Genomic DNA, 14,910 nt, shown 5'->3' with positions numbered 1-14,910 from the left:
TTGCCTTCTATGCACCCTCTCTAATTCAATTATGTCCTGTATGAGTGCTGGAGACCAAATCTGTTTTGCATATTCTAGATGGGGCCTTACCAGCTCTTTGTACAATGGAAGAATAACCCCCTCCTCCCAGTAGTCTATGCCACTTTTAATACAGCTCAAGACTTTATTTGCCCTTGATGTTGCTTGCTACAGCTAAGTTTATCATCTACAAGGACTCCAAGGTCCTTTTCCATTATGGATTTGCCTAGTGCAGTCCCATTAAGGGTATAAGTGGCTTGGATATTTTTACAACCCAGGTGCGTGACTTTACATTTATCAACATTGAATCTCATTTGCCACTTAACTGCCCAGATTGCCAGTTTGTCAGGATCCTGTTGCAAGGATGTCACATCCTGGATGGAATTAATTGGGCTGCATAGCTTTGTGTCATCTGCAAACAATGATACATTACTTACAATACCCTCCCCATAGTCATTAATTAACAAGTTAAATAAAAATGGACTCAATATGGATCCCTGAGGAACTCCACTAAGAACCTTACTCCAAGTAGAGAATGTACCATTAGCAACCACCATCTGTACTAGGGTTGCCACCTGACCTGGCCGGTAAAAATTACAGTTGATCCCAATGTTATTAATAGGGGAAAAAGATAGGAAGCTCTGTATTTTTTTCCAGAAAAGGTGGCAACCCTATCTGTACCCGATCCTGTAGCCAGTTTCCTACCCATGTGCAAACAACTTCATTAATCCCAACAGTTTAGAATAAGTCATTTGTGAGGCACAGTAACAAACACTATGGCAAAGTCCAAATAGATCACATACTTTTCCCCTGCTGTCCAGCATCTTACTTACCTCATCATAAAAAGCAAATTTGTCTGATATGACCTATCCTACATAGGGGCAAATTCACTAAGATGCGAAGTTGCGCTAGGCGCAACTTCGCTGCACTTCGCCGCACTTCGCCAGGCGTAGTTTCGCCAGCGCTCCGCAAATTCACTAAAATCCGAAGTTGCGCTCAGGGGTAGCGTAAGGTTGCGAAGTTGCGCTAGCGTTGATTCGCTATGTAAAGCGAAGTTGCGCTAGCGAAGGCTAATTTGCATACAGTGCCAAATTCAAATTTCAATGGAGGAATCCGTATCAGCACTACAAATGTCAAGAAAACCTTCAAATCATCAAATAAAATTTTTATTTTGCCCTACACATGTGCCCACTGTCTAGGTAAGTTGCCATGAGTCAGGAAATGTAGGGGGGAAGGAGGGGAGCCCCAAAAACATTTTCGATCTTTTTCAGCCTATCACCCATAATGTAGAAAACACGCCAGCATTTTTGGGACTTAGAAAAAATTTTGACTTTTTTTTAAACAATCCCTATCTACTCTATTGCGCTTCGCCAGGTCTGAGGTGGCGAAGGAAGTCTAGCGTAAAAGGTAGCGTTCAGTACACTGCGCAAGTTAGTGAATTTGCGTAGTTACGTCGCTAGCGAAAATTCGCCTGGCGTAAGGGTGCGAAGTAACACTAGCGAAACTACGCCAGCGTTCGTTAGTGAATTTGCGCAGTAACGAAAATGTCAAACGTTAGCGAATTAACGCTAGCGTTCGGCGCTTCGGCACTTAGTGAATTTGCCCCATAAAGCCATGCTGATTGCTGCTCATAATGCCATTCACCAGGACAACATTTTTAATGTGATCCCTTAACAAGCCTTCAAATAATTTGTCACCACAGATGTCAAACTTTCTGGCCTTTAATTGCCAGGCCGAGATCATAATCCCTTTTTCAATATTGGAATGACATCAGCTTTCCTCTAAGCCATAGGTAATATACAGATGAAAATGAATCTGAGAAAATTCGAAATAGAGGCCAGTCTAAAACGGAACTAAGCTCTCTTAGAACCTGGGGGTGTATGTCATCTAGCCCTTGCGCCTTGTTCACATTAATTTTCACTAAAGCTTTATGAATCATATCCTGAGTCAGCCACTGACTAGATTGAGCTGGGCCAACAGTGCAGCTATGAAGTGGGCCTGGGAACTCTGACTCCACTATATATATAGAAAAGAATTGATCTAGCACATTTGCCTTTTCTTTACCTGTTACAATCATACTGGTACCATTATTTAAAGGAGCAACACTCTCAACCCACATCTTTTTACTATTAATATACCTTTTTTGGGTTAGTCTTAGCCTCTGCCGCAATGCTTTCCTCATTTCCTATTTTTGTCTTCTGGATAGCTGTTTTACGACATTTATTATAGTGTTTATATTCATTAAATGCAGCTTCTGTCCCCACAGACTTGTAGTTTTTAAATGCCTTTCTCTTTTCTCCTATTAACTTATTTACTTCTATATTAAGCCACATAGGGTGATTCTTGGTGCTTCTACATTTACTTCTTAAGTGAATACATTTAGAACAGTATTGATTTAATATTTTAAATGACAACCACTTCTGTTTTGTGTTTTAGGTGAAAACATACTGCCCCAAGCTATGCTCTGAAGGGCAGCCCTCAAGGCACTAAAATGAGCTTTTCTGAAATTCAGGGTTTTTGTTGCCCCAGTCTACATTTGTTTTTCACACCAAACATTAAATATCACATTATGGTCACTGTTACCCAGGGGTTCAATTACTTGCACATTTCTTACATGTTCTGGGTCATTAGAGATCACTAGATCCAGAATAGCATTTTTTCTGGTTGGCCATAAAATTATCAACTTGTTCCCATTAACTGATCTGGCAGTACTGTTGCTTCAGTCAATATCAATGTAATTCAAATCCGCCATTATTATTACTTTACCCAAAATAGCAGCCATTTCTACTTACATCAGGAGCTTAGCCTCCTCCTCCTCACTTAGAGGGTCTATAACATACTCCTACAATTAATTTGCTGGTCACTTTACAATAAGTGAGGAGCTCCACCCATAAGAATTTAGTGGTAAAGGGCTGTGGTTACCTTGGCTGGTACTGATACCCAAAATATAATGTGCAACATTTCTGACCTACTTCTCAAGTTTAACTTTAGTTCTTGTTTAAGAACAGTCATGTAAGGAAGTAAATCAAATGACACATCCAAGTTAAAAATGAATGCCTTCTGTGTTGAAATGCTTGATACAATGAAAAGTATGCACATATTATGCATCAACCAAGGATTTTCCTCAGCCCATCAAGTAAACAAGGTACTGATCCTGAAAAACTTGTTAGAGATTGCCTGCAGATTATTATATATTTTCAAACAATGTTTTAGTAAATAGAAAAACGTACACAAAGGATAAAAAAAAGACAACTTGCCCCCAAGTGATTTTTACTTATATTCTCTATACATAATACTTGTTGCTGTTTTAGGTTATAATACCAAGGTGTTCTCCAGTCTTTTAGATTTGTTTTTATTGACCATTGTTTTCATTTATATTCCTGGTACTATTGCTTAGGAAATGTTGAAATGCAGTAAGAATTCTGAAGGGACAGCTGAATTAGAAGAAGCACTTGCCACAGTGTTGGACATAATTAAGTCAGTGAATGACTCAATGCACCAAATAGCTATTACAGGATATGAGGTAAGTTTAGTTGTCACTAAAATGTATTCATATTATTAACCAAGCAAATAAAAGACCAAACATTTATTTGGCAGGACAAAGGTGTCCATCTTTTCTTGGGCGTGGTGTAAACCAGACCTGGGTTTTCCTCATGCCTTTAAATATAGCACTACACTACAGGTAGATTAAATTATATGAAGACAAGACTGTAAAAAAAGCTCAGAAGAACTGGTGGCACTAGACCCATGCTTAAAAAAAGTATTTTTATAAGCCAGTGCAGTCAAACGTTTTAATTTAAAGCCTATTTTCAGAATTTCCCTATTCGCCCCACTTTGTTTCACGAATACCATTTTTTTCTGTTCCTGTACCTGACTTATCTGTTGCTTTTTTCATTGCTACTTTTGCTTCTCCTGTCTGTCCTGTATTATTATTTGTCTTCAGCTGTTTACCTACTGTCAGTGTCAGACTGGGATGCCAGGGGCTCACCAGAGACCTTAGGCTGAGGGCCCACTTTCGAAAATGTTATACCTCCTCTCCTCACTCAATCTCTTTATTCTCCTAGTCTATACACAACATACTCTATTCTTCCATTATTAAGCCTCTTTTGCTCATAAATAAATAGGGAATGACCATGAAATAGGCTAAATGGTCAGAAGCAAGAGCCTACATACACCTGGGCCCACTGGGAGTTTTCCTGGTATCCCAGTGGGCCAGTCCGACACTGCCTACTGTAAGTTGCCTGCTGTTTACAGAACAAAAAGTAAATCAGATAAAACCATCATCCAATATACAGGTAATCTGAAAATATTATACAAATTCAGTTTAAACTGCATGTTCTCTTAAGCCTGTACCTTTTTCTTGAAAATCAGCTTTGTCTATTACTTTAAGCAATGCTGTCGTCTGAGGTATTGAGGGCCAGAATATTTCTATCCTATATGGTGGAGGGCCGATAATGGAAGCCATTGTTGACCACTCCCTTTATAAAACCACACCCATGTTATCACAAGAAATTTTAAAACTATATCCACATTAATTGTGGTAACCAAAAAACAAATGGTTGATACATATTATGTCATATATAGACATACCCTTATATTATCTCCTCCTCCCCTGCAGATGCACATCAAACCCCAGCACATAATTAAACACCTTAGACTAGTGTGTATGTGTAGTGTGTATGTGCGGGCCGGCCCGATACCCGTGGGACCCGTGGGTTTATGGAGGGTCGGGCGGGTTCGGACCGATCTCTCACTCTTCTCTGCGGGTGTGGGTTTAGCTCTTCTCCTGCTCTCCCCGCCACCACCAAATGCCTGCTTCCGACTTCCGTGTTCTTCTTTTATAGACGCCTGCTCACCCTGCCCCCCTTTTGTGACATCATCGGCAGGGCAGGTCGGGGTTAGGGAAGGAGCGGGTGGTGGGAGGTCAGGTGGCAGGCGGGTGCATGTTGGGGAAATCAGATCCACACATCACTATTAGGGACCCCCTAACAACTAATGCAAAATGCTAACAACCCCACAAAACAAACCCCTAACAGTTTCACCTCCCACAGGCAAGGCACGGGCAAGCAGAATATGGCACAAAGAGGCAGTGCAGGGCAGGTAGAATATTGCAGAGTCTTACAGGCGTGAACAGTGCAGGGTTTTACAGGTCTGAAGAATACAGGGCCTTACAGCCTGAATCTCAGGGGCCAGAATCTCAGTTCTAATAACTTTTAAAGCTCACACAAGGCAAGCAGTCACAGCAGCCAGACTTCAGTGGGGGGGGGGGGCATGCAAGGTAGACAGCACTGACTATAGAACAGTAACACCACAAAATTAAAGTATTTAAAAATATGAAATAAATAATAATGTACTGTTGCCCTGTACTGGTAAAAAAAGTTTGCACACCAGATAACAGATAAGCTCTGTAAAATACAATGAATGCAGCTCTTACACAGGACGCTAATGGGTCAATTGCCATTTATGGTTCTATACAGGACTACAGATTAAAACCTTACCCATATAAAATAGGTTGCCAATAAATAGTTCATTTGTAGGTGCTGGACAATCAGATACAAGCATTAAATGTAAATATTACTGGTCCTTTAAATGACAAGGAAAAGTAAACATAATGCTTACTTTATCATGAGACACCGATGAGACTGGAGCCTGTTAAAATTGCTGTGCTGCCTTCTGGTTTTACATTAGTCAGATATCTATTCCTATTACTGCTTCTATTCTTAGCCTTGGCTGATGTCCCCAGAATTCCTACTCTTTTGGACACCCACTTGCCCAGGGTCAATGCATACGCATAGGATGTATTCAGGGCCCCCGTGTATGCCAAAAATTCAGATTCTTTGTGGAAGGAGCGATGATGCATGGCTCAAGTGGCCTGGTAGTATAACAGTAGGTCCAGCCCTATTAATGTTAAGGACTACACTAACTAAATAGTATGTTGTGAAGTAGTTTTCTCTATACACTAAGACAGAGGCATTTCGATTATTGACAATTTTAACTGTCTAAGGCTACTGTTTTCAATAAAATTAGCATTCATTAGTGAGCAACTGCAGTACTTAAGCAGTTTGGTAGGACCTCTAACTATTTACCATGTTGCTCTTTCTGCTATCCTTTATGCCCACTAATTAATCTGTGTTTTTTAGGGGGATCTGAATGATCTTGGTAAGCTGCTCATGCAGGGCTCATTTAATGTGTGGACTGATCACAAGAAAGGGCACAACAAGGTAAAAGACTTGGCCAGGTTCAAACCCATGCAAAGGCATATCTTTTTATATGCCAAGGCCGTACTGTTTTGCAAGAAAAGGGAAGAGAACAGTGAAGGACATGAAAAGTCTCAGTCTTACAGTTTCAAGCATATTCTGAAGGTAATGACTTGTCTGTCTCTATACTCTGGCAGTAGAATGAATGCTTTAAATATTATAACAATACTAAATATTCTGTTTTCTGCAAAGACCTCATATGGGTCATTCTGATGTGCTGCTATTGTTAAAAATTTAAATGTTTACCCAAAGTGATTTTGTGACTCCCATGTGTTAGGGATATTTTTGGTAGGGCCAAATAAAAATCAGAAATCACCCCAAATGTAGGGATGGGGGATGGGTGAAATAGAGAGATTGCAGGCTGCACACCTGGTGAGGAAAAGATAAACAATTATTTTAAGGAAGATTATTTTACACCCCTGATATTAACCCAAGCATTTGCTTAAAACTATGACCTTTTATAAACTTTTCCCTTTCAGTTTACCGATTCTCCACATCACATTTCGTGATACAGTTCTCTTGCTGCAATAGCCCTTACTATCAGTTGATCATTTGCAATAACTTTTGTACAGCTACAGGCATGTATTAATGTAATAAACATTAACAGGATGGGATAAGGTACACATGGGAGTATTACAACTAAATTACTAATATTATTCAGCTTGGAGTACAGTCAGTAGTTTTGTCTTACCTGTGATCTCTAGTGCTAACCATACATGGGACATGTTCCCTGAAATATTATTATTCATATGTATTTGTACAGCAAGACAATTCAAAGTAAATTTCTGATATACATTAAGAATCTTTTGATGATTTTGAAGTTAACTGTAAATACTATTACTGCTGAAATCAGATCTTTCTGGTCCTTTCTATTCTCTGTATGACTTTTGTATGATTGTTGAAACAATGCAGAATAAGGTACTTTCCACAGTGCCTTACATGTTCTGTAATTCTCATTCTTTACAGTTTGCACAATGCCTTATATGTTCTAATATTAACTTCAGTTAATAATAGAACATATAAGGCATTGTGGAATCTGTAGTCTTGTTTTTAAGATGGCTGACTTTTTACTGTTCCATTGGTAAGGACATGCCATCTAAACTGGGGGGAATCAAGAGGACCACAGCCTCCCAATGATTTTTACTTTTATTCTCCTTAGATGTTAGTATTATTGTATATTCAAAAGTTGCTTAGGTATAGTGACCCTTGAATGAAATACAAAAACACCTTGCTGTACAATTTGCGGTCCAGTATCAGGGGTACATCCCATAGTCCTTTTCTGGATGTCAGAATAGAGAAAATAACAATTTGTCTTCTGTTACTAGATGAGTTCAGTTGGCATCACTGAAAATGTTAAAGGAGACAATAAGAAGTTTGAAGTGTGGTACAATGGCAGAGAAGAAGTTTATATTATTCAGGTACTGTTTTATTCAAGCACCCAATCATTTACTTTCAAGTCAAACCTTGAATCAATGGAACACAATGCTTCTGTAATCCAACTTTAATCTCCTGCAGGCATCGGCTGTGGAGCTGAAAACCCTTTGGGTTTCTGAAATCAGAAAAGTCCTTACAGGCCAACTGGAAGCTTGCAGAGGTACATTATTTGCAGTCTTTTCCCTAAGGCATAAGACGATTGTGGATCTCGGCCTGCGGGGAAATCCAGTCCAGACTCAGAATCTGCCCCCCCCCCGCTGCTCATCTGCCCCTGCTCTGCCTGCACCTGATTGTCTTTGCTCAAGTGCAGGCAGACGTGCCAGATTTCAGCACTGATACGCAACATTTTGCATTTTGCGCTGAAATCTGCCCTGTCTGAAGAAAAGAAGGAGCAGCAGGGCAGCCAGTGGCTGAAAATAGAAATGTTTTTCGTGATTAAAAAGCATTTCTTGATTCTAACATAATAGCCAGAACCCAGTTTCCTGTTTTGTAGCTCCTATGAGGGGAAGATGCATGGAGGGGGGCCAGTGGAGGGTGACAAATGTGGGCTGCTGTAGAAGAGTTAACTTCTCCTTTAAAGGGATAGTGTCATGGGAAAACTTTTTTTTTTTTCAAAAACACATCAGTTAATAGTGCTGCTCCAGCAGACGTCTGCACTGAAATTCATTTTTCAAAAGAGCAAACAGATTTTTTTTGTATTCAATTTTGAAATCTGACATGGGGCTAGACTATTGTCAGTTTCCCAGCTGCCTCGAGTCATTTGACTTGTGCTCTGATAAACTTCAGTCACTCTTTACTGCTGTACTGCAAGTTGGAGTGATATCACCCCCCCCCCCCCAGCAGCCTACCAAAAGAACAATGGGAAGGTAACCAGATAGCAGCTCCCTAACACAAGATAACATCTCCCTGGTAGTTCTAAGAACAACACTCAATAGTAAAACCAAGTCCCACTGAGACTATTTCAGTTACATTAAGTAGGTGCAATAACAGCCTGCCAGAAAGTAGTTCCATCCTAAAGTGCAGGCACAAGTCACATGACTGGGTTAGCTGGGAAACTGACAATTTGTCTTGCCCCATGTCAGATTTCAAAATTGAATAGAAAAAAAATCTGTATGCTCTTTTGAGAATTGGATTTCAGTGCAGAAGTCTGCTGGATTAGCACTATTAACTGATGTGTTTTGAAAAAAACATTTTCCCATGACAGTATCCCTTTAAGGTGGGGCACAGAGGGCTGGGCCAAGGTATTTTGGCACCCAAGGCAAGGGCTTCAGTCAGAGACCCCCCCCGGGACCCCCCCCCCCCCAGGTCCTGCATTATCATTTCCCACGTTACCATTATGGTTTTATTTATTTTTTAAAAAAATTAATGAAACATTAATGAATGAAACTTTTCATTAAAGAAAAGATGCTGAACCTGTGCCAGCAGCCAAAATTTTGCCCCCAAATCTGTACCTGTGTCAGCAGCCAAAATATTGCCCCCAGAATCATCTGCACATGTGCCAGCAGGAAGAAGAAAGAGTCAGAAAACAAGCCCAGGTGGGTTTTCTCTGTCTGCTGCCCAGCTGTCTCAGTGATATTGACGTATCATGCAAGCGCCATGTTCTACAGCGCATGTGCCGCATAGTGTTAAGGGGAAGTGCCAGAGGCTGGCACACTGCTGTGAATTAAAGGTACACGCCAGCAAGCAAGAGGGAGGTGGCGAGTGCTTTAACGCTTCTGCCTGCAATACAAATCAGACATCAGAGGGGCAGGCAGGTTATTCTAATCTAAATACTATTAAAGGCCAAGCAAACCAGGGTAAAAAAAAAAAGATTCCCCTTTAAAGTGGAAAGTGCGCCCCCCTCCAATGGTTACGCATTAGGAAGGTGACTGCTCTGCCTACCCCTTTTTCCGGCCCTGGGGCCACATGGGACAAAGCAGTTGAAAAGCAACAACTATGCCCCCCCTCAAGTCAATGATTGGTTACTGACCAATAAGAGAGCTGCAAAAAGGGAGTAGTTTTCTGGCTATTATGTTCGACACCCAGTTAATCCAGCTTTTTACATTTTTGGCTAACTAACTATATTGAAAAATGTTTTTTCACAGCCTACCTGTTTACACTGAACAAAAATAGATTGCCTTACTACACACACAAAGACAGCTTTTCAAATAGTACACTGGACATATTTTCAGTTGCTCTGTTTTCCCATTTTTTCCCTAAAATCTCAAAATGAAAATTTTTCAAATAAAAGTTTACTTCCCCTTTTCACGTACTTAGATTGGGCAATAGGGCACAAAAGGGCATAAAAAGGATTGATCGTACAAGAAGGAGAGTTGATTTTTTGCACAGCAGGTCAGCATGTAACTTATAATGCACCAGGTGTTTATGGGTTAAGTTGGGTGGTATGCCTGAAAGTCCATTTCACTCATCAGTAGTAGTAAGCAGTAAACTGGTCTATGGTAAAAGAAACACATTCCAGTGTGGGTCTTTGAGGCATAGTTCTTCATGCTAGATATAAATAAAGCAATTTGTGTATTTTGTGGCTTTCTTAACAATATTAACCACATTTTTGTGACATTTGACTCTTGTGCTTTGTTAGAAGGTTACAAGATTGCCACAAAAAACTAAATTGTAAGAGTGCAAGCATACCTAGGATTTTATTCCAATAGGGCAAAAACTATTTATACTCTATGTATAGTGCTCAATAGAACACAATGGAACTTATATTTAGCCTTCTGCAACTTGAATCCTATTCTTGTTTTTATTACGTAGTCTCACTTTAGCAATAGCTAGATAAGGTCATCTGGGTTATGTTGTCATCCTCTATCATCAGGCAAAGAAAATACTCAGAACCGATGTTAGTCATTTTCCATCATCAACTCTATTGAATTGAAGTGTTTATGGAGTGTGTATGATTGTGCCAGTGGGTGTGAAGCACCACAATTTGCATAGTGTGAAATGGGTGTGCTAGAAACACCTCAAAGCTCTAATCATGCAATCAACACCGTACCTCCATGAGGTATTTTACCCTGTGCTGGTTTTACTAAACAGATTATGCTGATTGGAGTTAAGAGTCCAGGGTCTATATAACCATAACAATGTTTTTGTACAGAACATTCTGAATTGAGAAAGCCAGTCAGATGACTAGTGAAACATCTTCAAAGGAAAAAGAAAATACAGCAAGTCCAGTTGAATTGACTTATTACTATAAATATACCATGACCTGGATGATTGAGAACCTTCACAGACATATTCCTAGAAACCAGGTCTTGTGACTCACAGCAACCAATCAGCAGGTAACATTTATTGGTCTACTGTTTGAAGGCGCATGTGATTGGTTGCTGTGGGTTAAAAGACCTGTAGCAAGTTCTGTTCTTGTTAATATATTACAATAAATGTTGTTTTCAGGTTAGGGTTGCCACCTTTCCGGTTTTGACCTGGACAGCCTGGTTTTTTGAAGGGCTGTCGGGGTCAAAACTGCCTGTCCTGTTTTCCAAATTAGGAAAACTGGGCAGGATTCCCTATGATTGACGCCATGTCATAGCCTCACCCCTGACATCACAACTCCGCCCTGGTGGGTTACAACCCCGTCCCCATTATGCCACAGCCACACCCCCTGCCCGGAGTTAGACGGGTCAAAAGGTGGCAACCCTATTTCAGGTACAATATTTCTTTAACTGTAGTATTGAGTATAAATGTTAACTTGAAAAGGACCATTATAATGGAGGGCCCTCCTAAACTGGTTCAACATGACTTAAAGGAGAATTAAGCCCTAAAAATGAATGTGGCTAAAAATGCCATATTTTATATACTAAACTTATTGCACCAGCCTAAAGTTTCAGCTTCTCAATAGCAGCAATGATCCAGGACTTCAAACTCGTTACAGGGGGTCACCATCTTGGAAAGTGTCTGCGACACTCACATGCTCAGTGGGCTCTGAACAGCTGTTGAGAAACTAAGCTTAGGGGTTGTCACAAATTATCAAGCAGAAAATGAGGTTTGTCTATAAAATAAGATGATGTTACAGGGCTGATTATTAAATTCTGATGCTAATTGCACTGGTTTCTGTGCTGTCATGTAGTAATTATCTGTATTAATCAGCCTTATACTGTGACATTTATATTCTATGTGTACTGTATATTGTGAGTTGGTCCCTAAGCTCAGTAAGTGACAGCAGCACAGAGCATGTGCAGTGAATCAGCAGAAAAGAAGATGGGGAGCTACTGTGGCATTTTCGGAGACACAGATCTTCCCTGCTAAATGTCGTGGTTGCTTTGGGCTGGTATAGAAACCAAAACATAATGTACTGCATTTTAACTAATTCTTTAGTTAAGCTTTAACCCAAAAGGCTATCTTTCTGTTGAAGCAATAAAGAGATAACTACAGCGTGGTTATTATTGATTCACAGTCTGTGAATGTCTATAAGTAGCATTCTGTATTAGCATTCTTAATTACAAGTGTCACACCCCACGTTATATGTCTTGCAAAATCTTGCATTCCACCCAGCCCAGCCCAACCTTCAGATAATGATAAAATGAATATAGTAGTGGTTCCAGTGTACTGCTTGTCATTCCATAGTTCATAAGTTGTAAAAGAATATTTGAATACTTGCTGATGGAAGCAATTTAATTGCGTTTATTTAAGAAGAAAAAAAAAAGAAAAATCTGATTGAATAAATAACATGTTCTCTGTTTGACATTGTGCCTTTGTTTAATAGAAGCAAGCCAGTTACATCAGAGGATTACAGAAAGTGTATACCACGCACCAATGAACTCATTTATGTCCAGGTAACAGCGTCATTAGTCTGATATTGTTATATTAAATCGTTATATATCGTTTATTAAAGGGTCCTGTAGAGAGGCTGGAGGTCTGGAGCCTAAAGGCTTGCTAACCAGGGAATTTAACAAAATACAGCAGTACTGAGGTCAAAGGCCATGATAACATGATGAATGAACTTTAACAGACAACTATGGTTTACAGATGGTACAGGTGTGGGACTTGTTATCCAGAATGTTTGGGACCTGGGATTTTCTGGATAAGAAATCTTTCCATGATTTGGATCTTCATAAATTAATGCATCTGGAAAATCATGTAAACATTAAATAAACCAAATAGGTTGGTTCTGCTTCCAACAAGGATTAATTATATCTTAGTTTGGATCAGTACAAGCTACTGTTTGATTATTACAGATAAAAGGAAATAATTTTTCAAAATTTGGATATTTTGGAGATGTCCTTTCTGTAATTCAGAGCTTTCTGGATAATGGGTGTTCAGATAACAGATCCCATACCTGTAGTATGAATATACTTGCAAACCCAGTAGTAGCCATGGTAGACAGGTGAAATCCAGTAACAGGCCACTAGTCAGGGGCAGAAGACGGTCAAAACAGAATCAAGGGACAGGGCAGGAGTCAGAACTAGGGAATGCACCAAAACATGGCAAGGATAGGTACGGGAGTTCAGGAACAAGGCTGGAAACAAGGAACCAGGCTTGGACACAGGAACAAGGAAACCAAAGAACTCAGGGTGAACAGGTCACAGGATCAAGGTTTTCACAGGGCGGCCTGATCACAGCAAAAGGCTTAATGACCAAGCCCAGTGCAAGGTCAGGGGCAGGCTTATAAAATGTCTAAATATAATAATTAGTTTAAATTGGGGATAATGAGATGGATGGAGAAAGGGAGCAGAAGGGGAAGCATAACAGGCACATCAAGAGCCCAAAACAGGAGAGCACTAAGGACGTCCAGTGGCAATAACACCCAGAGTCACACAACCTCCCAGAATCCAGTTATTGAATCCCAATAAGTCTTGACAAGGGCCTATTTATGAAGGGCTATGCCAAATTGCAGGTGCAATAATGGCCACAAAAATCAGGGCTATTTGAGCCCTATGTGCTAAAAAGTTGAGCCTAGTTCTTTCAGCATAGCGTTGCCCAGTTCAAAAGAACCCTGTACTTAATGCCTGCTAGAAGCAGATGGTAACTACAGGGCAACCTTGTGCCTTGCATACCAGATGCTCTCAAACTGTTGGCTTCTATATGATGTGGAAGCTAGAGAGATTGCAGGGGACACCCATCTCCTATCCCTTCTATATGCAGCATTGGCAAACACAGGTAGTACTACACACAGATAGAAGCATGACTTGCAAATCAAATAAGTGCAAGATGAAAAGTGAAACTTGGACCTGTTTTTTTGCATCTTTACTGTTGCCTGTTTTTTGCCAACCTTGTTCAACATTAGTTAATGAATAAGGCTAATGCTGAACAAAAATTCTGCAAAAACTTTTATTTCTTGAGCTAAACAGGGAAATTGCACATAATCCATATTTGGTTTTTGTGAGTTAGATAATTATATAACCACTGGACAGAGAACCAGCGTCTGACTGGGGGGTCCGGGGGCCCACTGGAGCTGCCACCTCTACTGCATGTATCATAATCATTGATGCAGTCAAGATTGGGAGTGGAGGTCTGAGGGAGAGGGTATGGATCTTCAGGGCCCATGAGAGCCAGGGCCGACCAGATTTTTTACCAGTGTCCAGCCGTCCCATTGCATAATGGGCTTCTGCTAACAAAACATTCACAACAAAGGGTAAAATGAGGGCAGGGAGTTGTATACTGGTTATCTTATTAACTACATAGCAAGGACCAAACATGGAGTAGATTCAGTTTACCTATTTGCTCTGTTTAGCTCAAGAAATATAAATCCCACACAGTAAAAAATATGTTCAACACAAACTGTGTTCAACATAAATTGAACAAGGGCATATACTGCATCATCCAACATGGTGGCCTTCAGTTGTTCACTTTAGGGCAGAGACACATGGTCAGATTCGGGGAGATTAGTCGCATGGTGACAAATCTCCTCTGCTTCGGGGTGACTAATCTCCCCAAACTTCCTTCCCCTGCCTTCCCGCCAGCTATAATGCAAATCGCAGAGGGGATGGGACTCGGAGCACTTCGTTTTCTGAAGTTGCCCGAAGTAGCCTCACGAGGCAACTTCGGGCGACTTCGAAAAATGAAGCGCTGCGAGTGCTATCCCACCAGCGATTTGCATTCTAGCCAGCTGGAAGGCAGTGGAAGGCAGTTCAGGGATATTATTCGCCCTGAAGAAGAGGAGATTTGTCGTCGGACGACTAATCTCCCCGAATCTGACCATGTGTCTCTGCCCTTAAGGATTTGGTTTGGCCAGGCGGTATTCCTTTGAATCTAAATACAGCTAAAAATT

General features: G+C 40.5%; 1 protein-coding gene across 4 annotated transcripts in view; it reads left to right on the top strand.

The window, feature by feature from the left end:
- Positions 1–14,910, top strand: part of LOC108717446 (guanine nucleotide exchange factor DBS-like) — a 186,741-nt gene that overhangs the window by 139,585 nt on the left and 32,246 nt on the right. For all 4 annotated transcript variants that reach the window (XM_018264694.2, XM_041564799.1, XM_041564798.1 and 1 more), the window contains exons 21-25: positions 3,416–3,541; positions 6,159–6,380; positions 7,601–7,693; positions 7,791–7,869; positions 12,406–12,475. In XM_018264694.2, coding sequence (XP_018120183.2) covers positions 3,416–3,541; positions 6,159–6,380; positions 7,601–7,693; positions 7,791–7,869; positions 12,406–12,475 — 590 coding nt within the window. The remainder of the gene's footprint in view (positions 1–3,415; positions 3,542–6,158; positions 6,381–7,600; positions 7,694–7,790; positions 7,870–12,405; positions 12,476–14,910) is intronic.

Source organism: Xenopus laevis, chromosome 5S, assembly GCF_017654675.1.
Source record: "Xenopus laevis strain J_2021 chromosome 5S, Xenopus_laevis_v10.1, whole genome shotgun sequence".
Taxonomy (NCBI): domain Eukaryota; kingdom Metazoa; phylum Chordata; class Amphibia; order Anura; family Pipidae; genus Xenopus; species Xenopus laevis.
Note: the sequence above shows the minus strand (reverse complement) of the source record. Positions and strands in the feature narration are given on the sequence as shown.